Here is a 25,575-nt window from a genome sequence, read left to right on the forward strand (position 1 = left end):
GGCGCGCGTCGGGAACCTTGTCGAGAGACCACGCGTTGCTTCGGTTTTCCTAATTAACGTTACAACGTTTCCTTCGAAACGACGCAATTGCCCGTGTACGGTGAATAAGCTTTTTAAAAATTCGTCCGAGTCGCGGGAAAACGAGTTCCTCGCGAAAAAGAGACGCGCAAAGGGGAAGAAAAAGAGGGCGAGGAGGACGATAGAGAGTCTCGGGGATATTCGTCGCTACAAACGGGAATGCACGCGAATAAATAAGAGAACTCTCGACGGTAAAAGTGTATAACTACCAGACGCGACGCGACGCGACGCGGTGCGGCGCGGCGCGGCGCTTCTCCCGGTTAACGATCCGTTTGTGCTCGAGTTTCGAATATTTACCTCGAATTGTCTCGTTCGCGAATCGACCAACGGGAGAAAGATTTCTCGGCGCGCGATAGCGGTAAAGTTTCCTCGTTGGACGTTTAACGCGTCGAGCGGGCTCGAACGTTCGTCGAAGCGATCCATGGATTTTTCAAAGGAAATTGTAGATTTTTGCGCGCGGCCCGGTGCCCCGTCTAAAGGCGATCTTCCGTGCTCGTACGTTCACGGACGGAGGTAGAGTCGTCGACGCCCGTAATCGAATGCTTTTCCGATAGGAAACAAAACGAGACGCTCTCGCGATAAAACATTCACCGATCCGTTCCTTTCGAGCAGCGGATTTATTAATCGCGAAACGCGAACAAGTGCGCACGGTAAAGTTTGCGCGACTCGAGCCCGAACGATTTACTACGTATCTACGGACGGTGAGAGACAGCGGCTGCGTTTCACGGATCGAGACCGAACCGATGTACGTACACGCGTTAGATGAACGTGCACGGAACCTCTCCTCTTTTCGTCTTTTTTTCCGCTTTTTCCCGCTTTTTCGCGCTTTTTCGCGCTTTTTCGCGCAGTCGGGAAGGAATATTTTTCGCGCTAGGCGAAATTGCCATTAGTCGGGAAACGGGCTACGAGGGAAAGGACGCGGAAGGGGAAAAGGAAAAAGAACGGAAAAATTGTTCGTCCCGCGGCGTTCCGCATCGCGCATCGATCGAAACGCGCGCTCGGAAAAGTCATATTCTTGCTCTTGGCGCGGTGATTTTCTTTTCTCCCTTCGATCCTAGTCGTTCGTATTTCGTTCGCTTTACGAGCACGGAAGCCGACCGGCCGCCTCGTTTGCCGTGGTTCCGGCTGTAACCGGAAATGGTCGGATCTCGTGCGCGCCGGCTAAACGCTTCGTCGAGGCAGCCGTTTCGACGTTTCCGGCCGCGAGACGCAGATGCCCGCTTCGTCGCGGTGGCTCTTTTTCCTCCAGTTAACGCGGCCGAGTTCGTTTAACGCGACAGTGTTTCCAAATTTTCGAAACGTAGGTTTCGCGCGACGCGACGCGACGCGACGCTGGGCGCGCGGTAGCCATCGTCTTCGTCCTCGTAGTTGGAATAAAATCGATCGGCGGCTCGAAATTATCCATTTCCGTCGGTGGTAACGACGCTCGAGTGTACAGAGGGGAGAGACCCTGCTCGGAGAGCGGACTCGAGGAACCTCGATTTCGAAATCGCGACGATCCGCGTAGAGGATCGTAAAAGGGAAATCGTCGGTGGGAAAGATCCGCGCGCTCGGTGGTCGTTTTTCGTCGCGATGCCGCGACGAGAGCGTTCCGCGTTACACGGGAATTGAAATATCGCGGACGTAGGAGAGAAGTTTCGTTCCGGGGGAAGAAAGCGAACAATGAACCGTCGCGGGTACGAGGGAACGGAGGGGCAAACGGGCTCGCTAAACGCCGAGAGGAAAACCGCTCGCTTCGGGAGGAGAGTTTCGAGGCGGAGCGCGTTTGTCCCGCGCGAATAATCTTTTACGCGCGCCTCCCTTTCTTCCCCGGTAGGTCCAACGTCGTTCTCTTTCTCCGGGTAGAAGTTCGTTCCGGTTTCGGTGCAAGGAATATTCATCGATCGGGCGCGAGCCGAGCCGAGTCGAGTCGAGTCGAGTCGAGTCGAGTCGAGTCGAGCCGCCGTCTCTCGCTTCCGACGTATTTCGAATAATTTATTTTCGCCGCGTTCGATCGCGCGTCGCGAACGTGCATCGGTCTTCGGTTCCCTATTTACCCTTGTCGGCGAGCCGTTCTCCCACGCCTCCCGGCGAATTCGGACACGTCCGCGGAAACACCGAACCGCCTCGCTCCCCCGTTACGCTCGAGACGATTCCCTTCCTCGCCGAACATCGCGGTCCACGGAACCGGAGGGATAATCCCCGAAACCGCGTATTTCGATGTTTTCCGCGTTCTCGAGCGGAACGCTCGAACGCGTTCGAGCGAGCGCGTCGTCTAGCTACGAAACTCGCTTCGCGCGTTATCCTTTTATTCGGACGGCTCAAAGGCGAAAACGAGAGACCTCGATCCGCGCGTCGAGCGCGCGCGTAACGCGTAATAACCGTGTTACGAGCCAGAGGAGCCGGCCAGACTGGATCACAATTTCGAGAGCAAATACCGTTTTCCGCGCAACGGAGCGCCAACAGCCGTACGCGCGACCGCGAGCAAGCGTCCACGAATATCCGTCGAGTCGACGGATCCGTTCGTTTCTCTCCTGTTTCGGGTCCGCGCGAATCGGCGGAGCGTCTCGAGCGATTCGAGGGAACGAGCGGGCCAACCTTTCACCTTCGTCGAGGAGAACCCTTTCTCGTTCCCCGCGGTCCTCGCGAATGTTTGCGCGAACGGGCGACGAATCGGTTACAAAGTGGCGTCGTTTCTCTCGCGCGATGCACCGGCTCGATATTATTGGCCCTCGACGGGAACGAACCTAGTTTTATCGTCGCGCGAATCCCTCTCTCTCTCTCTCTCTCTCTCTCTCTCTCTCTCTCTCTCTCTCTCTCTCTCTCTCTCTCTCTCTCTCTCTCTCTCCGTCTCTTCGTCTCTTCGTCTCTCCGTCGAGTTCCGATTTCGCTTCCATGCCGAGCGACGGTAAACGACCGGGCCCGACGCCGGCTTTCCGCTACCGTTATCGCGCGCTCCGCCGCTTCCGTTCTTCTCCGCCGTTTTTTATTCTCCCGGGGATATCGAGAGCTTTTACGCGAGCGAAGAACGTTACCGGGAATACGATACGCGGCTCGCTGGAACCCGCTATTGCGGCAGAATCTCCATTGTGGGAACGTTCGTCGAACCCTCCGCGCGCGGCCGTGTTTCTCGCCCGTTTATCCCTCGAAGCGTCGACGCGCGCGTAAATTCGAGCCGCGCGACTTGGCTCGTTTCGCTGGTTTCGCTGGTTTCGCTGGTTTCGCTCGATCGCGGGACTCGGGTCTCGCGACCGAGACACCGGTAACCATCGACCGCCTCTTCCTTTCCTTCCCGCGCGTTCTAAACGCCGCTCCTCGAAAAATACCGCCTACGAGTTTTTCCTCCCCGAGTCGAGCTCCCCGAACGATGTAACGTTGCCGCTGAAACAGCACGGAAATCTCCGAAAGGTACACCTACACCGAGATTACGCGGCGAAGCAACGCGAAACGATGGCCGCGGAGCTCGAGGTTTCTTCGAAATTATCCGAGCATTTTACGGCTCGGCGATTCCGGGAGCACCGCCGTAAATCAACGCCGGGAAACGCGTTTTCTCCGGGGTCGATGGCCGAGGGAAATTCCTCGGTTTTTCCGCGACTCGCGTGAATCAACGAACGATCGAAACCGCGCGTTCGTCGTCGACGCGGGCGACGAGTTCCTTTTACGATTTTGGTCTCGTTCGTCTCGCCTCGAACCTAACGAGCTTCGAATCTCGTTGGCGAAACTCGCGCGCGGGACAAAACGCCTCGTCGACGTCGACGTCGTCGTCGACGTCGATATCGATATCGATATCGCGTCGATCGAAGCAACACCGTGGTTCGCTGCAGATGCCAATGGGGTAAATTTACGCGGACGGAAACGACGCCTGTAATAAACTGCCGTCACGGTCGAGGCGAAGTTATTTATAGACGGGGGCGCGTCGATCGCGCGGCCCCGTTTAATTGGCATTAATTAAGTAGAGATCGTAAATCGCGAAGCTGTCGCAGCGGTACAACAGGTTACTCGAGCGTCCGACGCTTTTCCCGCGACGGTGTTGGTCCAATTCGCGAAACGAAGACGAATGGGAAAAGTCTCCTCTCGGTGGTCGCGTCGCGTCGCGTCGAGTCGGGTTCCTTCCGTTTCCTGTCGATCCCTCTCCTTGCTCCGTTCGCGAGTCCTCGAAGGAGCCGTTCGAACGCTCCGAGGATTTGCCTCGCCTCGCCTCGTCTCGCCGCGCCGCGCCGCCCTTTGTCACCAGGGTGTGATTAAACGGCGCAACGTTGCCAGGAAACTCGTAATTTGGTTTTTCTCTCGTCTATTTTCGGTTCGCGAGACGTCGAGTTCGAAATTACGTCCGTCGCGTCCCCTCCGTATCGTCCGCGCGACGAATCCTTCGCGTCGGGGGTGCGCGCGACCGGAATCGCGAAGCGAGACGCGTTTCCTCGCGAAACAACGTCGAACGTCTCTCGGCGCGAACGGGAATATTTTAGGCGAACGTCGAGACGCCAGACGTCGCGAAACTCGAGAGCAGTTTCCGTATCGGGGATACGCCGGGCGTATCTCTGTCCGTGCGGATTCGGTGGCAGAGGGAATTCGTTCGACGGGATCGGCGCGGAGCCCCGAGTACGTCCGTATCTCGGCTCGCGGTTTCGATCTAAATTCGTCTCGGAGATTTTCCCTTCTTCGCATGCATTACCGGTTGTCGCGTAATATCCTCTCGTCGCGAAGAAACGTTTCGTACTTATTACCCGAGAGGAATTTCGCCTCTTCGATATCGATTTTTCTCGCCACGTTCGACGAGTCCCGGTCGACCGACGAGTACGCGAACGCGGAAACCTGCCGTTTTCCCCTCTATCGAGCACATTTTTTCTCTCGAGACGAGAACCGCGACGGTCCGACGAATCGTTACCGGACGAGTGGATTCCGAGTACCGTCGCGCGACCAACGCCAGGGGACTCGAGAACTTCGATCGAATAATTCCGCTCGGAACTCGAACAGCGCTCGATAACGCGAAACGGGACCTACTCGTACCGTTGCGCGTATAATTTTCCATTCGGAAAGTTACGAGATCTCGTCGTCCGCTTCGCGATTCTCGCGGTACCCCCTTCGGTGCTCGGACCGCGATCGCGTCCAACGAGTTCTCGACGCGAAAACCCGGATTCGTTTCTCGAGGTCCCTCTTTCGCGAAGAGCGGGGAGCGGGGATCGGGTGTTCGGGAAACGCGGAAAGAACAAACGAGGGTGGTAACCGGAGAAGTTTCTCGTTTCTCGTTTCTCGGGCCTTCTCCGACACCGTCTAGGACCGCGAGGACGATGGTCGGCGGCGGGTAATTTAATCGAGCCGGGCCGGGCCGGGCCGCCCGGCAAAATTGCCGCGCCGGAGAAACTTACCGTGACAAAGTGTGTAACTCCTGACGCGCCACCACCCGACCGTCCTTAATGACTCCCGGCCGCGACTAAGTGGGCCGCACCGCGATAAATTACGCTCCGTGCCGGGAGGATTTCTATCCGCTGCGCGAACCACCGTCCCCTGCGCGACCGATGCCTCGTTCGATCTCTCTCTCTCTCTCTCTCTCTCTTCGCGCGACGCCACCGACTACCTACGAACCGACGAAATTCTGCCCCGGTTTCGACGCGGACCGCACGGAGGAGCAAACTTTTCTCTCGAAGGTTGTCCCCTCGCGGCGATCGTTTCACCGGTCGCACGGGGGTATCGGCAGCTCGCAACGCTCCCCTCGTTACCGTTTCTCGTAAATCGTTGCGACGCGGAACAACGACCGCGCGAGAACGTAAAAACACGGCAGCGCGAAAGAAATCCTCGTCCGCGATTCCGATCCACCGATCGTAACTCGTCGCGAGAACGTATTCGCGACGCGAACCACCCGAATCTCGTCACCGTTAAATTAACACCGGCGACCAGAGTTATTTCCAATTTGCACGGAATCGCGATCGATCTCCGGGCACGAGGTGCGCGACGCGCGAAGCGCGGCGCGCGGCTGTGCTCGCGACGATCGAACGGGACGAGAACGATGGAACCGGAGCCGCGACCGTACAAGAATACCATCGTTTCCTCGGTCCTCGGTCCTCGGTTCACGGTGACCAATTACCGAGGCAGTTTGCATTTATAATCCGAATTCCGATAAACCGGCTGCTCGTTGGATTTCGCGCGAGTTCCTCCGTTTGTCCGAGCCGATGTCCCGTTAACGCTCGCTCGTGTTTCCGTTCTCCTTTTTCCTTCCGGTTCCTACCTTTCGAGAACGCGAGGAAATCTTGTCGAAAGACGGTGCCGCGAACGCGAACGAGGAAGAGGAGGAGCGAGATCAAGGTCCGTCGCGTTCGTTTCACCGAGTCGATCGGGGTTTTCGCGGCGCGGCCGACGATGTTACCTCTCGGACGTTTTCGAACCGAACGAGAAAAACGAGCGGACGGGGCGACGGGGAGACGAGGAGACGGGACGTTCTTGGAAATTTTCGTTCCCAGGGTTTTCGCGGTCTTTCTCCTTTTTCGAGCATTCCGGTCGCGTTCGTCGAGACCGCGATGTAACGCCAGCGAGCGAGCCAGCGACCGTCCGCCCGGCGTAATCTAGCATCCGTCGTAAAGTCTCGTTCGTAGAATTATCGCGACACGTTTTTTCCCCGGGCGTCGAGAGAAATAAATGCATTTTCCCCGGGCGTTTCTGGCCGGTTTATCGGCCGCGTGATACGCGCCGTTGCCGAATTATTCACGCTCCGGAACTGCGACGGTATCGATTCGAATAACTTTCGAGTTTGCGTCGCGGCAACTACTTACGCGCGCTTCCGTCGTTCGAAAATGCCGATGCCGAATAACCCTGTATAAACCGAGACGCGTTCGTCGTTCGAGCTACGACGACGAAGGTATCGGTAACGCGCGTACGATTTCGTCGCGGAGCGCGTAGACGTCTCGAGGGACGAAGCCACTTAACGGCGAATCGGTGGTCGGTGTACGGCATGGTACGGGACGGTACGGGAGAGTACGGGACGGGGAGAGTCGCTCGCTCCGCGGCGGACGCGCTCGTTACGCAGGGACGACGATGTCGCGCTTCGAAACGGTTAAATTGAACGATCGTTGAGCGCGGTCCTCGGTTCGAAGAACGAACGTTACGCGCAACGACGCCGACGATCGCCGACGAGCGGTCTTCGAAGCGAGCAGCTGTCTCTCGCGGCCGCCCGGAAAACTTCGAGGCGGCCTATCGCGATTCGAGCCAAGGTGTCGCGGGAAAAGTTACGGCTGCGAACTTACGAGGTTCTCGTTTAATCCCGTCTACGGAACGAGAGTTCGCTCGCTCGCTCGCGGTCGAGGCTCCGGTCCGAATTACGTCCAATGACGAAAAGTATCCCCGAGTTGCGTCGCGAGAGACCGCCTGGACGTCTCGGGTGCGCGAACGACGACTTCTAGCGCCGAAACGATTGCCCGGAGATGCGGAGAAACGATCGCTTCCCGCGGAGGCACCGCGATCTCGATAAACCCGAATATATTTTCCTGGTTATCGGAACGGTTCGGAAAGTAATCTCGTTCGAGTTTAATCGACTCTCGCATCGAAGGGAGCGCGAACGCAAAGATTCCTTTTCTCCCGTTGGGAAGACCGAGCCTTTTTCAGCGACTCGAGCGGGCCAAGGGCGACGCGTTCCAGGGGGGGGGGAGGGGGGGGATCCGCTCGTAAACTTTTTATCGCGGTCTTTACACCTTGCGCGCAACGCGCTTCGTCTCCCCTTATAGCGACGCGATTTTTCATTAGGCCCGATCGCGTCCGCTCCTTTGGTAGATTTCGGGCCGGCGTAACGCGACGCTGCTCGCGTTTCGCTGCGATTACGCGACCCTCCTGCGATACCCGAGTCCTCGCGATCGCGTTCTTCGACGACGAGATGCGCCGATGGAACCGAGCGGACGAGCCGACGGTTCGAACGATATCGTTTCGCACGAGTCGCGGAGCTGGTTATTTCGAGGCGCACTCGGCGACGAGGGATCGGTGCAGTTTCTTTCCCAAGGGAGAAATGTATCGCGCGGTCGGAACCGCGGCCCATTTGCAGATTGCAAAACGCTCCGTGAAAGCCCGGCCCGTATCGACTCGCTCGTTAATTAACCGAACACCGTGGCAACGGGATTCCCTGCCGGGCAGACTCGATTCGTCGTAACTCCTTTCGCTCGACTCTCTCGATCGGTTCGTCCCGTCGTTCCCGGCCGTTTTCTGCCCTCGACCCGCCCCGGTGGTCGCACGGCCACCGAAAGAACCGAGTTTCCGGTATCGAAAGTTTTCTCTCGACTCGGAAAAGCGATCGAATCGACGCAAACCGAACCGTCCGACGAACTCGACTGCCTTCTCGATCCGCGCCGCGTACTCGTTAGGGTCGATCGACCCACGCACGGTGTAGCGTTTCGCTCGGCCAACGAACAATATCCTACGCGTAAATCGAATCGATTGCAACGACGGATTCCTCCTGCCCGGAAATTTCGAACGTTTCCGTTTACCGAACACCGCGGAACGTTCGACCGGAGAATCTCGACTTTTCAACGGGAACGTTTCGCGGAAGCGCGTAAAGTTCGACTCGAGATCATACGTCCGGGAATAACGTCGTATCCAGGAGCACGGGAGGGGGGAGGAAGAGAAGTCGCGATCGAGCACGTAGAGCGCAGCGAGCAAACCACCGCGCGGAATACAAATGCGATCGGTCGCTATCGTATGCGGATTACGCCGGGATATATATATATGTATTGGATGCCTCGCGGAAAATTCTCCCATCGACGCGATCTTGAGCGCGTTAACGACGGAGCTCGATGAACTTTCGACGATACCGCGAAATCGAGAGCACCGAGCCTCCGTCCCTTCCTCGAAATCGAAAGTTCTCCGTTATCGCGAACTCGTCGGTCGTTAACCTCGGAGGGTTCCCCGCGGACGTTCGAACCTCGTCGACGGTACGAAAGAGTAGCCGTTCGTTCGCGCGTCGAAGCGCCGCCGTTTCTTCCCCGGAGGATACCGGCTTCGCGTTTCCCTCTCTCGAAAATTCGAGGAAACTTCCAAGATCGACCGAGTGGTAGCTAAAACACTGAAATCGGGAGACGGGACATTGGTCGCGCGAATGGCCACCAGCCAAGAACCGTCCTGCTTCGAAACGCGTTTACCCGCTCCCGTATTTTTCTTCCGAACGCGCCGATTTGTTCCCTCCCCGAGAATCGCGCTCCGTTCCGTCTTCCCGGCGAACGATTCGTTCTTCTCTCGCCCGTTTCGAGAGAACGAAGCGATTCGATTTTCTCCCCAAACGGAGAGAACGGAGAATCGCGTTTCTCTTTACGAGCGGCGAGAAACAAAAACCTAAGGAATACTCGTAGCGCCGATGGTCGTTTTTACGCGGCCTTTCGTCGCAACGAGGACCGGAGATACCGAAAGGAAGGACCATCTTTGAAATTCACTCGCGGGACGGTTCGTTCGAGGAGAACCGAGCCGGAACGATGTATCCGAGCGATACGTTTTCTTTCTCTCGACGGAGAAAACGGGCGACGTTGACGGATTCGAACGATACCGACCGATCTCGTGGGTTCTCCCGTTTGGAAAAATCCGCGGAAATGCATCCCGCTCGCGGCCAACAACGCGGAAAACCGTCCCGTCCCCTCGAGAAACGAATCGAGAAGCTTCGGATGATCGATCGCGGTCGAGTTTTCAAAGTTCCGAAGCCATCGGATCGGATCGGATCGGATCGGATCGATTCGAGCGGTTTCCGGGTCCCGGACGTCGAGATCCGGAAGATCGAAGATCGACGCTCGGTCGCCATTTATTAGAACCGAAGGAACGGTGCAGCTACTCCGTTTACCCTCTCGATACACGGAAATCCTTTTTCTTCGATTCGATCCCGCTTATTTCCGTCCGGCGGTCCGGGCGAGACGATGTTCTTGAAATTTGAATCGCTCTCCGCACGGGAATTCCGGTGAACGAGCTTCCTCGGAGAAACGGAGGAAGCTGGCTCGAGAACGCTCGACGAAGACGATAACCAGACCTCGAAACGAAGCCCCCGTAAATTCGGATCGTATCTCGCCCGGATGGGAGTTTCGGTTAAAATTCTCCCGACGTGGCTACGCACGGTTCGGAAATAATTTCGGTATCGTACGGTTCGTCGCCGTAAGAATTTTTCCGCCTCCCAACGGGAAACGTTGGAAACGTTGGAGACGAGAAACTTTCCACGATAATCGCCGAGAAGAAAAGAAGAACGCGAGGGTCTCGAACGAAGCCGACCGAAACGGCTCTATCGCGAAACGGAGATACTCGGCGCACCGAAGAACGTCGCGCGACGCCGCGGTCTCGTTGAACCCGAAGCTGCGTAAATTTTCGCGACCGTATCGACGCGAATCATCGAGCATCGTTCGAGGAAACTCGCGCCCGATTCGGACGAGAACGAAACGCGGCCGAGATCGAGGCTCCTCGTCGAATCGAATCGACGATTCGAGCCGCGCTCGAAAATGAATTTTTCTGGAATCGTTTCGCTCGGAGCAACGACGTGCGAAGAACGCGCTCGCCAAGAGTCGCTATCGTCGACGGCACTCTGGCAACGAGCCACCGGCTGCCAAATTATCGGATAATTCGGCCCGCCTCCTCGTTCCGGTCGCGTCCGATGGCATCTTTAAAGGACTTTATAGACTCCTCCGTCCCGTCGCTTCCGGCTGGACCGCAACGTTGCTTTACGGAGCTCGGTGGTTGATCGGCTCGGCTCGGCTCGTTTGTCCGATAACGTTCGCAATGCGGAGCCTCGACTCGATCCGGGAAACTCGTCTCGTCGAAAGAAAACGCGAAACTTCTCGAACCGTACAGCCCGGAGAAGCGAAATTTCATCGGAGGATACTTTTCAACGGGAATCTCCTTACCGAGACCGAGAACGCGTCGATGGACGAAATTTCGTTAAACGTCGGTGCACTTTGAACGCAATTTTCGCCTCGAAGGAACGCTACCGGAGAAAGAGATTCGATCGCAGCCCCATACCTTTCCTCAATTTTTGGACATCGACGATTCGGCGAGCCCTTGGAACAGTTTCGCGCAAATTCCCCGCTAAATATCCGGTCGTCCTTCGGTAATTTATTTCACGGAGCGTTCCAACCATCGAGTATCGATATCTCGTTCGACTCGCTCAACGATTACACCGAACGAACCGGTCGAAATTCGCCGATTCCCGGCCCGTTGTCGTTTCGAAGATCGGCAACGAGCGACCAAAGTGGCACGTTTCCGTGCACGATTTCGAGCGCAAAGTTTTTTTTCTCCCACCGACCGCGCGACGGGAAGAAAAGTGGTGCGCTCTGCTCGGCAAATAAATAACGCGCGAGTATTTTCCGTCGCTCCGCTCTCGTCGAGAAGGAATTCCAGCGAGCTCGGACAAAAAAGAAAAAAACGAAAGAAAAAAAGTTCCTCGAGGGTCAGTTTTCAACGGCAACGGTTTCTTCGAAAGCGGTCTTTGGGAAATTCTATCGACCGTACGTTTTCGCTCACCGACGAACGAGACTCGGTAACCGTATTTCCTCGAAATTTCGAGCATCGGAGAAAACCGATATCGTTTTCGCGAGCAAAGACGTTGGCTCGGTTCCCTTTCCCCTCGGCGTCGGTCTCGGCGATACGCAAACGGTCGGTCGAGTTACGAAACCGAACGTTTTCTTTCCTCCGTGACGAGAATCGTTTCGTTCGCTTTAATCGAAACCCTCGCGATTCAACGGCTTCGCGACTCGTATCGGATTCGTAGTCGGTACGATCGATCGGGTTCGAGCGTCGCGAGTTTCTCGAACCGAGTAGCGGAAATTTAAGCAGAACCGACCTCACCGGGAAAACGGCGCGCTCTCGGCCAGCCTCGATCGTTCCTCTCGAACAACGAATCGCCCGAAATCACTGCATCGCAGGATCTTCCCTTCGTTTCTTCTTCTCTTCCTAATTGGCTCTTTCCCGTTCGCGATTCTCGGGAAAGCGTCGTTCAACGGACTCCCACGGTATTGGCTACGATCGTAATTCGATCGCGAACTCTCCCTCGAGGCGGAGACGGAGACACCTCGCCGGGGGAACTCGGTTTTCGAATTTTCCGAAACGCGAACGCGTCGATCGCGACGAATCTCGAGAATTTCCGTTCAACGTTCCACGGCGAAGGAATTTATCCAAACGGACCTCGTTCTCGTAACACCGGTAACGAAGAATTCGAGCGCGTAATACCTTTGCCGCGAAGAAAGGAAGAAAGGGAAGAAGGGAACCAAGGGTTTCGAGTTCGAGGGCGGTGCTCGCGACATCGAAGCCACCGGTTAACGAACATTCGTCGCGCAAACTTTGTTACGATGCTCCGATGCGTTCGCGTATCTCTCTCTCTCTCTCTCTCTCTCTCTCTCTCTCTCTCTCTCTCTCTCTCTCTTGGAATTTCTTTCAATTTTCGCGAGGCTGTCGTCGCGACTCTTTGTCCGACTTTTCCTCGGTGCCATTGTCCTCCCTTTGTTACTTTGTCGTCTCCGCGGGATCGTCCTCTCTGCTCGTCCCTCCGTTTCAATAGCACCTGGATTTTTTTGTCGCTTTTGCCGTTACCGTTCGCGTCTCTTTATTTCCACGCTTTGATCTCGCGATGCTTGTTTCGTCTGTCCGTTTTCGCGACTCGGTAGATTCGGTGGCGCGTATTCGCAGCTTCTCGGTCCTCCGTCGAGCCACTGGTTCGAGCTTTGCGATTCTTTATTTTCGGTCCGGTGCCACGCTCGCTTTGGGTTCCTTTGCGCGGTTTCCGTTGTTTCGAATTCACCGTCTACGGGTCCGGAGGTCCGAAGGTCCGAAAGTCCGAAATCGCCATCGAATTCGCGAGTAATCGTTCCTTTCCCATCTTTCGTCTTTTCTTGTCGGTCGAATCGTAGGCGCGGCGGAAGCGAGACAGCGGCAAACGAGCCGAAACTCGATTTCCGCTTTGTACGGGGATTTGATCGTTGAGCACTCGCTGTCGCGGCAGCTAGGAAAAGTGGGTTACGCGTTCGCCCCTCGTAGCCTCGCGGCTCAGCAATTTTCGCGCAAATGGCGGCCAGATCGAAACGCGGCACCGGCCACTCGATGACGCTTCACCGTTCCGGCCGACCTCTTTCTCCCCGAGCACCGTTCCGAGCCCGCGTTTCGTTCATCGAACGACTGGTACGCATCGCCGTCCTCGGCCACCGTGCCGCCTCGACGATACCGTCCAACTTCCCGAGACACCGTATCCCCGGTTTCGCGAACCGCGAGATTCCACGACGAGACAACTTTTTCCCTCGACGCGAGGGGAACGGTGGATCGCGCTGGAAATTTGCCACTTACGAATCGCGGAAGGTTCGAATCGCGAAGCACGACGTCGCGCGGCGTTCCTCCGGGAGGGTAGCGTTCGGTATCGGTTCGTCCGGCTCCGACGGATCGCGTCGGATCGCGTCGAGGAAGACGGGCCGAAATCGAGCCGATAGGTATTTAAATTTTACGGGCGTACGGGATCGGGTAAATTTTTACGAGCGATAACGGTGAACGGTGGGGATCCTTATTGGCCGTTCGCTCGTAAGTAGTCCAAGTACCGAAAGTCGTTGGCGCGTATCCAGTGGCAACCGTGTTCGCGCAGGGTGCGCGGTTCTGTTGCTTCTTTCCCTCGGGAAGGAGGAGCCGGGACGGAGCCTCGAGACGGAACCTCGGCTCGCCGGACCCTCGCGACCAACTTTTCCTCGATAAATATCGTTATCGAAGCCCGAGCTTCGTCTTTCGTTTTCCAAGCGAGTACGCGCACGGTGTATACCGCCGTCTCTTGGCCCGCGAAACCCAAAGTATTTACCCTCGGAACTTTCTCGGGGAAAGTTCGCCCGAAGCGAGCGGGTGTCCGATGACGCTTCGCGACTTCGATCCCTCCCGAGGATTCCCCCGGAGTCCGTTCAAAGGCCGAGGTCGAACGACTCGCTCGATCCTTCTCCCCTTCCTTTCCCCTCGCGCCTTCTTCGCCCTCGTTTCGACGACGGTGGAACAGTTTTTTCCCTTCTCGTTTCGAATTCGAGGGCGAATGCGTTATTCAGCGGTCGGAACGAGCAGTCCCGACGAACGAAAACAACGGTATCGCGTTTCTCCTGGTTTTTCCCGCTGTCTCGAGTTCGGAGGAGAGCCGCGCTCGATCGCGGCACCGCGAACCGCGTTGCGTTTCGTTTCGTTTCGTTTCGTTTCGTTTCGTTTCGTTCCAACGAGGAGGGCGGGCGAAAGTTTTCCCGCGAAATTGCCCTCCTGGTTTTAGTCTCGGAGCCGAAAGCAGGACCGCGGAACAACGCTCGATCCGAAACAATCGCCGTCGAATCTTTCATAATTCCCGAGGTCGGAAAACAATTTTCGACGGGGCAAACCGCGTTACGCGGAAACTAATAAACCTCGGGGCGTCTACCGAGCATAATACGTCCCCAATTAGCGAACTCGTTGCTCGTCGACTCGAGTCGAGTCGAGTCGAGTCGGCCGGTTAATTTGCATTCGAGACTTTCCGACAATTTGCGCACCGGAATCGCCGCGCAGGGAAATTTTCGGCAAGTATAATATTTCGCAACTTACCGGCAAACTTCTTTTCTCGAGCGGGGTCACCGGTTGCCCGGAAAATTCCTCGAGCCGACCGGGACGAATCGAAAGGTCGAAAACGCTCGCGTGGCGGTTGGTCGAGCGAGGAGAAAATTCGCGGACGACATCCGCGCGAAGGTAAACGCGGCCACGGAGAGCCGCGGGCGAAATCGATTATCGGTCCAACGAACCGTCGATAACGGTTTCCGATCCGTTTATCGGTAGCTCGTTTTTGGCCGGAAGTTACGCGCCTGACGTAATTTCGAAATTCGATCGGAGCGGGGGCGCGAGGGGAGGGCCCGGGTCGGCGCTCGATGCCAATTAGTTCCCCGCGATTGGCCGAGGATCGACCGTGCTCGTTCGAGCTCCTCGAACCTTTCACCCATCGCCGACGTAAACGGAACCTCCGAAAGGAACACCGAGCGCTGCCAACCTTCGATCGGGATTATTCTCGAAACGGAAACCGCGCGTTTCGAAGTCACCTGTTGCGTTATCGGCCGGTGGCCGAAAAAATATCTCGAGGAGACGACGCGAAAGCTTCTTGCCTCCTCGACGGGGATCGATCGACGCCTCCCCGGTCCGGCGATCCGCTCAAAAATCCTTCGAATCCCGTCGACGCAGGCGATGCGGGCAAACCCGCAAACTGCGAGACCTTTCACCCTTCTCGACGGACCGAGGAGCTCGTTCGCCGAGGGAAAATCGATCCTCGAGCTTTTCCTTTTTACCTCGCTCGAATTTCCATCGCGGCGATGCTCGACGACGGACCGACCGCCTTGGAATTCCATCGAGACGGCTCGACGATCGAGCGGTAAATTAATAGATTCGCGCAACGAGCACCGGGAGTATCGACGAGACGAACGGGGCGCAAAGTCGTCGCTCGCGAGCAAGTTCAACGTCGCCGTCCCCCTCGCCGCGTTTGCGAGGAGACGAGATACTTTTCCCCTATTTTTTCGATCACCGGCCCCGAATTTCCACGGAAAAGGACGATCCGTTGAAAGCCGTCCGCCGCGATCCAAATCCAATTATTATCTCCGTCGGAGCATTATCGGTCCGCTTAATTTCTAAATGCGCCCCGATAATTATTTTCCGATAAAGCCGCAACGAATCGTCCCGGTTCGTTCGAAGCCGTTCGAATTTCCGTCGAGGTCGAGGTTGACGATCTTCGACCGATCGGCACCCGCTGGGTTTCCCCGCCGGGGAGACGAGAGATCGATGCCGTTGTTTCGAGCGCGATTCGGTGCTACTATATTTCGACTCGCGATTTAAAGCTCGTCCGGAAGGTCGCAACGCTCGGTGCACTCGGAACGGCAAAGTTTATTCGTTCGGGCTCGCGGCGTTCGCAAACTTTTCAACGTACCGCGGTATCGATCCGGCCGATCCGGTATCTTCTTAAAATACGACCGAGCGACCCGTCCCGTTTCACCTGCCGCCTCCCGAAAAGAGGGCGATTTCCCGATTTTCGCGCGTATCGAAGCCACGAGTCCCGATTCCCTCGGAACGAAGCGTTTTTACGACCTAACCCGACCTCCGATCGATCGGAACCCACGACTCTTTCTTCTTCCTCTTTTTCTTGCGTTTCGAACGGTCGTCGCTTCGTTCCGTTCGCGCGTCGAAAGTTTCCCTCGGAAGGAAATTTCGTCCTGCTTGCGTCCGAGTAGAGGCGAATCGAACGAGAATCTTTCGGCAGAAGTAATCGGAGGCGTCGAAGGCGTCGAAGACGTCGAAAACCTCGACCGGTATCGTTTCGTTTCGTTTCGTCGAACGGTTCCAGTTGCGGCTTTCTTTTTCGGGTTCGCTCGATACACCGTTCGGCGAAAGTAGGACGTCCGTCGAGGACGGGACGATTTACGGAATCGTAGACCCTTTGGACGTTCGCGCGACCACCGATCGAACCAACGCTCGCGAAAACGAGGCTCGTCCCGTTGTTCGATTTCCTCGTTCCGCGCACGAATCTACGAGGGCGACGCGAGCGGCGAGCGGCGAGCGGCGAGCGGCGAGCGGCGAGCTTTTTTCTCGTTTCGGGCGTCCCCCTCGGCCGCGTAGCAAGTATTTTCGCTATATCTCGCGGCGTGCACGCTCCAAATACGTAATGCGGCATTTCGACGATCAATGTTGCATGCACAGCCACGCTTCGATTCCTGGCATGCATAATTCATCGCACCGATTTCCGGAGGCCCCCCCTCGACGTTATCTCTCTCTCTCTCTGTCACTTTCTCTCTCCGTCTCTCGATCCCCGCGGTCCCCTTTTTCCCGCGTTTCCCGCGTTTCGCGCGTTAACGCGTTACGAGGGTATCGATCGTTCTCGGGTCGGATCTCTGGGCCGATTCTCGCGAGTTTTCGTTCGCGAGTGGACAAGGTAACGGCTTCCGGAGCCGGTCCGCGCGAAACGAGTTTAGGCGTTCGATCGCCAGCGGCTGGAAAGCGGTCGACGTTAATTAGAGCTCGGCGGTAACATTTAGACCGCGTAGCTTCGCGCTGGCACTCTGCCGAGCTCGCTGGAAATTTAAGGGGAGAAATGCCTTTTGATTTTCGACGTTCCCGCGCGGCGCATGCATAATTCATCGCGAGACCGATCCCTTCTCTTCCCTTCTCTTCTCTTCTCTTTTCGAGCGGAACGAGGAGGAGCCAACCCTTCCGGAAGCCTCGTCGCGTCGCGTCGCGTCGCGTCGCGTCGGGGGTGAAAAAAGCGAGCACGATACCGCGATTAACGATCGACGGCTTCGAAAGTCCCCGTACCGTCGAAAGAAACGGGGCCGGTTCGGTCGGGTCTCCGAACGTCTCGGCCGGCGCTCGGGTTCGCGTCGCTCTCGAACGGGGCGACGCGAGGCGTCGGAAACTCGATCGAGCCCCGAACGGAAACTCTCGGCCTCGTTCGTCGAGGGGAGGTTTTTCGCGCGCCACGGGAAGGAAAAGGTCGAAAACGCGGACGGGCGACGCTAATATCTCGAAACGCGAGGAACGAGAATACGGGAAACGGCGAGCGTTTCGCGTGCACTCGGCGAGGCGGCATCGCCGATTCGTCGCGTTCGCGCGGTCTCCTCGACGGGGAAGCCTCCGCGGAAAACCCGGATAATTTATGCGCGGCGTAACTCTAAGAACGCGAGCTCGCCGCGATTCGGCACGCGCCACCGCATCCGCGTCTTTCGTTTACTCGTATTCCTCGGCGTTCCGCGTTCACGGAGCCACGGTCCTTCCGGAATCCCGTGCACGTTCGGTGAATTCTAATTGCATTCTTGCATCGCGCCGCGTCGAATACTCGCCGCCCGATAAAGAGAGAAACCGACGCTCTCGCGTAGGTTTCGATCGCGGACGCGAACCCCCGACGGATCCGAATACCTTCGACCGACCCGAGAAGCGAACAAACCACCGCGAGACGAAAAACGCGTAAACGTTGTCATCGGGTCCTGGAAACACCGAGAATAAATCGCGAACGATTCGCCGAACGGTCGACGGTGAACGTCGTCGCCGTTATTTATACCCCGTCGTTTCGAACCGAAACATATTTCCGCGCGTCCAACCGCGATTAATCTTTATTACCCGGAAAGCCAGGTGTTCGCGAGCGGAACGCCGCGCCGCACAGTACCGCGCCGCGCCGCGTCGCATCGGTCCATTTGGTTCTTTAAATTCCCGCGACCGCGAAACGAGCTGCACGATTACCGTTCCGACGGACCCGGACGGACCGCGTACCGCGTACCGCGACCGAACCATTTTCCAACGAACGTTCCCTCGAAAATTCCCACCCGAGTCGCAAAAAGATCGAAAGGAGGCGAAGACCGAATTTTCGAAACGATTTTCGACGAAGCGGAAAATCGGAGCGTTTCGCGACGAGGCCAACGGACTCGCGAAATTGCCTACCCTTTCATCGCGCCGTTTCGCCCGTATTTTATCATTTGGCTCGCGAGATGCAACCGGCACGGAGAAGCTTCCACCGCTCGCGTCTACTTCTTTCCACTTTTAAAACGGTTTAATCCGCGGTAACGTTTCTCCGCTCTGGTCCCCCTCCTCCTCTTTTTCCTTCCTGCCGCCGCGCCTCTTTTTCGCCCTTTCCGGCTTTTCCGGCTTTTTCGCCTCTTTCGTATAATTCTATTCACGGGAAACGGCTAATTTTGAAACGCAAGGCGCTCGTTGCTCGACGCGAAACGAATCCGGACCCCTTTTTTCCTCCTCCGGTCTCGGTCTCGGCCTCGCGTCGAAGAACTCTCGATCCGGTGCTCCGGAGCGGAGAGAATCCGGCTCGAACCGTAACGTTTCGAATTCTCCGGGAACTCCGTTTCGCGATCTCGCGCGCGTGCATCCTTCTTTCGGCGCGCGGGAGTTTCGGGCTATCGGCTTCGTGGACGGTTCGTCGAGGGCCGAAGCGTTCGGAGGGTTCGAGTCGTGTCGTCCGGGAGGCGTCCAACGAGGAAAAAAGCGGATCGGGTCGGGTCGCGTCGGAGTTCGCCGCTGTTCGAGCTCGTCGCCTCTGGGAAATCGGGCGGCAGTTACATTTATCGAGCGCGTATTCCCCCTAGGTTGGCCGACGATTCGCGGCCAACCACCGCCATCGAGACCCGGACGGGTGCACCGAACGGCGACGAAATATTTTTTCCCGAGCCGAGAAACGGTTTCGAGAAAACTCGCCGGCGGAGAGCTCTCGCGTAAAATCCCAGGACGATTTCGACAAGCGTCACCGTTGCGAGCGCGATCGTTTCTCGGCTCGAGAAAGCTACCAGCTTCGCGTGCCCTCGAGCCGTCGAAGGGAACGCGAAAGGGAACCGAGTTCCCTACCGAATCGAAGAGACGGCTCGTTCGCGCGGTGCTCCGCGGGAACGAATCGGGCGACGAGAAAGGGTCCGGGCGAGCGGACGGTCTCCCCTTCTCCGGGCCGCGTCGTTTCGATAACGTCCCGCGGGAGAGAAATATCGTATTACCCTTCCACATTACCGTATGCCGTTCCAACCTTCCTATCGGAATTCACAGCGATCGTATCGCGCTCGAACGATATCCCGAGGTCGGTGCACGAGGACGCGGTCACGGGTAATCGCGCGTGCGCGTGCGCGTGCGCGTGCGCGGGATCGCGATCGCGATCGCGATCGCCACCGGTTTTCGATCGAATTCGAGCGAGGAGGAGGGCGTCCGCGGTTGCTCGCCACGGGAGCGACTCCGAACGATTTTCCTCGTTTACAGGAGAGGGTTTTTCGAGACGCGCGGCTGGGTCACTTGTACCCTGATGCGCGTACGGGCGCACGGATGACCGGAAACGTAGATATCGCGTCTCGATACGCTTTACCGCGGCCCGGTCTCGTTCCCCGCGCAATATCGATTACGTCCATCGCGTACGCGTCAAAGGCCGGGAGTCGAATTACGCTCCCGAACGCGATCGAGCGGAGGCAATTTCGGGGAAAACGCGAGCAGGGTTTTACGATAGACTCCTGGTCGGCGCAACGCGGTCCGTGGGCCTAGGTGATCGCGTTCGCGGAGGTTCGCGGGCGGAAAAATGTTCTCCTCGCGGTTTCGGGCGACGCCCGTGTCCTCCGGCGCGCGACCGAAGAAGTCGGCCCGTGTCGGAGCGGAGCGCGTGCACCGGGATATCGGGACATCGGGACATCGGGACATCGGGACATCGGACGGGGCGGACGCCGCGCCGCGGCGAGCAGAGCCGATCGATTTCAACCGTGGACTCGGATATTTCCTACGTTTCGTCGAAACTTGGATCGCGAGTTTCGGAGCCCGATTCCTTTCCAGGGCCGAAGAGCGAAACTTTTACCTCCGCCTTCGAGACTCCCGACGGACTCGATCGGGGCTGCGACGCCTACCTACCTCGCTAACCGAGAGCCTCTCGGAGCTTCTCGAAAAACTTTCACCGACTTCCGCCTCGTAAATTTCCTCGAGAATTTCCGGCGATTCCGCGACACCCGATCTCCTCCGCGGAAGGTCCGGTCTCCCGAGACGCGTTCCCCTCCCGATCGCTTCGAAGACCGTCCTTCTCCTCGACTCGCGACGCGCTCGAGGAAATTCCGGTTCCGGGTCGTCGGCTCGACGAGGACTCTTCGGGAGGACGGCGTTTCCCCGTGCTCGGCGCGCTCTTCGCGAAAACAGGACCGAGGGAAAAAATAGGATTGAGAGTGTGAGCGTGCGCTTCGGGAGAGAGATCGACGAGGCGGAACCGAGAGCGGACTCGCGCGGGAACTCGGGAAAAAAGAAGAGGCGGCGCTTCCTCGAGCACCCGGCTCGAGCTCCGAGGCTAATTTCGAGCGTCCGCAGGTTCGGCGAAGCGCACCGGTACGTTCCTTCGAATTTACCGAAAATCCCGCGACCTTTTTTACGCGAGGAGAGCGAGGCGTGCGAGACGTTCGTCCGACCTGCCATCGACTCGCGCCACCGAGCTCGTCGGCTCCGCCCGAGACACGGAAAATTACCTTCGGAGACGCCACCCGGAGAAACGCGGGCCGAAAACCGGCGGAGAAATTCTCGTTGCCGGAGAGGAACGCGGCTATTTTCGAGGGCGAACGGAGCCCGATGGGAAGGAAGCTCTCGGGCCCGTGGAGCTGGCACCCGGCCACGTTTCTTTCTCTCTCCCTTTCCCTTAGGTCGAGGCCGCCTCGCCGATCGCGACTTTTATCGCGCCCGGTCACGGGATCGTCCGACGAACGAACCGAGCTCGGAAAAACCGAGGCAGCGACGTTCCCCGACGTTCCCCGACGTTCGGTAATGCGAAGCTCGCGATTCCATCGGAATTCGAAACCGTTCCTCGAAACAATTCCAAGCCCCCGCGGAGGGACGGCCGATATTTTCCACCGCGGTTCCTCGTAATTGCGATCCGATACGTTCGACGAATTCTATTGTACAATTGGTTAATTCGATCCTCTTCGTCGGGCGCGCGGTTCGAACGAACCCGCGTATCGCGATAACGTCGGTTATCGAATATTTCCCGAAAATATTCGCAAGGTCGTATTATTGCGAGCGCGGGACGTTTATTATTTACGATGCGGCAGTTTTCCAGTTTGCGCCCGTTCCGTGCGTATCTCGTCGCCGGGAACGATATCGAATTTCGTCGAACCTTCGTTAAACGCGTTATCGCGGAGCGTCGTCCCGCGGATGTCGCGCTCGGTCCCTATCGAGATCGATTATCGCGCCGTTCGTGGACCCGCGGACCCGTGATCTCGCCAATACGCGGCACGAATCGATTTCGTGCGCGCACAGAAAGTAATTACGCGTTCTTTCCTTCCTCGCGAAACAGCGAGAAAAGTCCGCGAGGGTGATCTCCGATCGGTCCACGATGCGTTCGCGGTGATCCGACGGGGAAAACTAGGAGCGGTGGGCGTCGGCCGATCTTCGAGCTCGAAGGGGACATCGAAGCAACCGCGGCCGATTTTTCCGTCCGCGAAACGCGACGTTAAAAACCGAGGCAATTTTAATTACACGGTTTAGCGACAAAGCGGACTTCGTTTTCGCTTCGTTCGAGGAAAATAAATTCGCGCTCGGAAGCTCCGAATAATAAACGCAACGAGCTCCGCTAACAACGTCGAAAATAACGAACGACCGTCCGTTGAAATTAAGGTCGTAAATTACGACGAACAACCGGTCGGTTACTTTTAATTGTTCGACCCTGACGGAACGGTTCGGAAAACGAGCTTTCGTCCCGTTTCGCTCGTAATATTTTCGCGCGCGACTCGACGGGAAATCTCGCGAGGAAATCTGGCGAGGAAATCTCGCGAGAAACAGCGACGGCGATTCGCGCGCTCGAATCGTTTCCTCGTCGCCGGTAGTTTCTCGGCCGCGAATCGCCGTCGCGTCGACGTTTCCGCTTTATCGAACGCCCCGGCTCTCGACCGTTCTTTCCTCGCGATAACTTTCGACGATAACCGTAATTGGCAGCACTTTTGCCTCCCGTTATTAAAAAGAAGGAGGGAAAGAAGTTTCCGGACGGAACGACTTTGCTAATTAGCGAACAATCGCAACGGCTCGACGAGGAGGAGAATTCGGAGCGCGGCTGGAAACCCTTAAAAGTTGCGGGGCCGTTTTTTCCCGGGCTCAAAACCGGTCCATGTTCGAAGTTTCGATCGTCCTCCGGGCGGACGTTTCTTTCGTTCGATCGGCGAACTCGAAAAACGATCCCGTTCGACCTTGGATCTCTTCCGTCGGTTCGCAACCGAAACGATTCGACGGAATCCCCGGAACGTCGCCGCGAAATCTCGAGCCGACCGTGCGGCTAGTTTCGCGGAATTACGAGCACCGAGAGAGAATTCTATCGGCGCCAGCTCCCTTCTTTGCGCGGTCCCTCGAGGCGCGGGGAACGCGGTCGGAATTCCATCGAGAAATTCCGACGAAATTTCGCGATCGTTCGTCGCTCCTCTCGAGCGATCTCCTCTCTCCCCGAACGAGAGAAAAATTCGTACAAGGTTTCGGCGTGCGCCTCGATGGTCGCTCCGAGCCCGTTTCGTTCGATCGTCGATCGAGACGCGGCAAACTTTAACGTCGGAGCAACGCGCTTCGCGCCTCGCGCCTCGCGTCTCGCGACTCGGATCGGAGACGCTCCGTCCGCGAGCGTCCGCGCGCTTCGATGGAACGGACGGTGTCTATCGATCCGTCCCCGTTCCAGCGTTCCACGTCCCCGTTAAACTTTCGCGTCGCGTCGCGTCGCGTCGCGTCCCGTCGGCTCGCGTCGCGTCGGATTTTTTCCCGTTCGCCGTTACACGGATCGCCCTGGCGGCTGGCTTCGTTCGGACCTCGGTATCGCGAGCTTCCGGTCGAAATTACGCGCGAAAGCTCGCGCGTGGTCTCGCCGGGACGAGTCGGGGAACGGGCTCGTCCTTTCCCGAACGACGAGCATCCGTTCGAGCAGGGAATCCTGGAAACTCGAAAACGCGAGCAGAGAAATCGATACGGTACGACACCTGGCCCGTGTCCTCCCCCTCGATGCGATCCTCCTCGTCGACTCGGGAATCGAACCGCTTCGAAGGAGCCGCTCCTCTCCTTCCTCCGTAATCTCGACCAACGAACGAACTTTCCGACCGATCCTCGGGGCGTTTCCTCTTTTTCTTCTCTTTCCTTCTCCTTTCGCGAGGGCCGATCGAAACTTTCTTCCCCGAAACCTCGTCCGTTCTCGAGATCCCTCGCCGGCTCGCGCCGGGAATCCCCTCGTTTCCGGTCCGTTCTCCTCGCGACCGAGAGAACGCGCGCGCCTCCCCCGCGCGAGGAAATCCAATAACGCCGATATCGCGAGGAACGATCGTTTACGCGAGCGCGACTCGTCGAGAGAAACATCGGCCGTAAGTTCCAAGGAGCGGGCGACGTCGGCTCCCTGGGATCTCGACGCTTCGAAAGAGCGACCGCGGCGACTTGGATCGGCCCCTCGAGAAACCAGCGAACGCGACCTTCCACCGTCCCTGGATACCGTTCGGCCAACGTAATACGGAATTATGCAATTCGAGTAACCGCGTTTCCATTATGCAGTATTTACTCGCGGGCATGTATTTCGAAGCGGCGAGGCGAGGCGGTGGAACGGTGCAGTCGCGTGGGTAACGGACGACGTGGCCGCGCGAAACGAGGAAAACGGAGAGAACTTATTGCGGTATCTGCGCACCCGAAACGTACGGGTACACGCCTTGCCGAGGATCTGGCGCTCCTACGAAAACGAAATTACTCTCTCGTCCCGCGTCCGATCCCTCGAACGAGACGGAATCTAGGGTTTCGCTCGCGGACACCGGCAAGCGTGGAAATTGCCCGGGAAATCGATCCCGCGAATCGGACCCTCGCGATTGATCGGAGACGCGTTCCGTTCGCGAACGAACAACGAACACCGAGATCCACGCCGACGAGAAGAACTTCTTTCCCGTCGTTGGTCGAAGGTTCGGCCTCGACGAAAAACTTTCTTTCGGTCGAAACGGTCGTCGCGCGTAATTTCCACGGAGGAGCGAGGCTCTCGGGGAGGAGAGGCCCGTAGGAAGGGTCGCGCGATAAATCGAGGCCGGTCGTCGGCGAAACGACCGAGGCGTCGTAAACGGGCGAAATCTAGCCATAAATAACGCGCCGTTAAAAATATTTCATACGCGTCGCCTCGCGTCGCCGTTCGCGTACGCGCGTCCCGGTAAATCACGCTCGGATGCCGCGTAAATTGCGAAAATATTTCGTAATTATCGGCAGGAGATAAATCAGCGGGGAAAACTGTCTCGACGCGGCCTCGACGGTTCGTCGAAAGTCGAATCGACCCGCGAGATCGATCGCGACGCGATCGAAGCCGAAAGTTTCGCCGCGAGTTCCGGGACGAGTCTCGGAAAAGTCGCGGAAAAGTTCCCCTCGAACGGATTTCCGCCGACTCCGTATCTCGGAGTCCGCGTTCGAGGTACGGAATTCGATCGAAGTAAACCTCGCGGAAATTATAGCCGAACGCGTTTCTGCCGATTCCACCGTTGGAAAAAATCACCGTCGACCGTCCCCGTAGGCTCCGTTTCGTCGCGCCTCGTACCGCGCAAACGCCAAACGCCGGACGAACCAAACAGTTCAAAGGAAAGAACACGGTATCGCGGAAACGAGCCCTCTCTCTCTCTCTCTCTCTCTCTCTCTCTCTCTCTCGACGTTTCCGCTTTCGATCCGTCGATTGGTCGCCGTTCGCGAAAACAAGGGAACTCCTCTCGGCCGGGAGTAACGGGGACGCCGCACCCCGAAGAAAATTCGATCGGTTCGGCGAACTCGGCCGACCCGATTCTTTTTCGCGCGGAGAAGGAACGAAGGAGAGCTCTTCTCCTTCAGACTATCGTCGAGGAAGCGCTTCCGAGAGAAAAAGCTCCCCGTCGCCTTTCGAGCGAAATTCTTTTCTCTTTCGACGCGTCGCGTCGCGTCGCGTCGCTTTCTTCCCGCTACCCTTTGTACTCTTCCGGGCTTCGGCGCGGCCGTTCTTTCCGGCTCCGCGACGACTGACGAATCGTTTCTCGTTTCTCGTTACAGATGCCGGAAGCAGTCCGCGGGAGACGAGTTCGCGAACCGCGACGGTAAGTATCGCGAAATCGCGATCCG

General features: G+C 57.4%; 1 protein-coding gene across 1 annotated transcript in view; it reads left to right on the forward strand.

The window, feature by feature from the left end:
• The window catches only part of LOC143145983 (uncharacterized), a 47,540-nt gene that overhangs the window by 17,415 nt on the left and 4,550 nt on the right, over window positions 1-25,575 (forward strand). The window contains exon 2 of the mRNA XM_076309885.1: window positions 25,507-25,550. Coding sequence (XP_076166000.1) covers window positions 25,507-25,550 — 44 coding nt within the window. The remainder of the gene's footprint in view (window positions 1-25,506; window positions 25,551-25,575) is intronic.

Source organism: Ptiloglossa arizonensis, chromosome 4, assembly GCF_051014685.1.
Source record: "Ptiloglossa arizonensis isolate GNS036 chromosome 4, iyPtiAriz1_principal, whole genome shotgun sequence".
Classification (NCBI taxonomy): domain Eukaryota; kingdom Metazoa; phylum Arthropoda; class Insecta; order Hymenoptera; family Colletidae; genus Ptiloglossa; species Ptiloglossa arizonensis.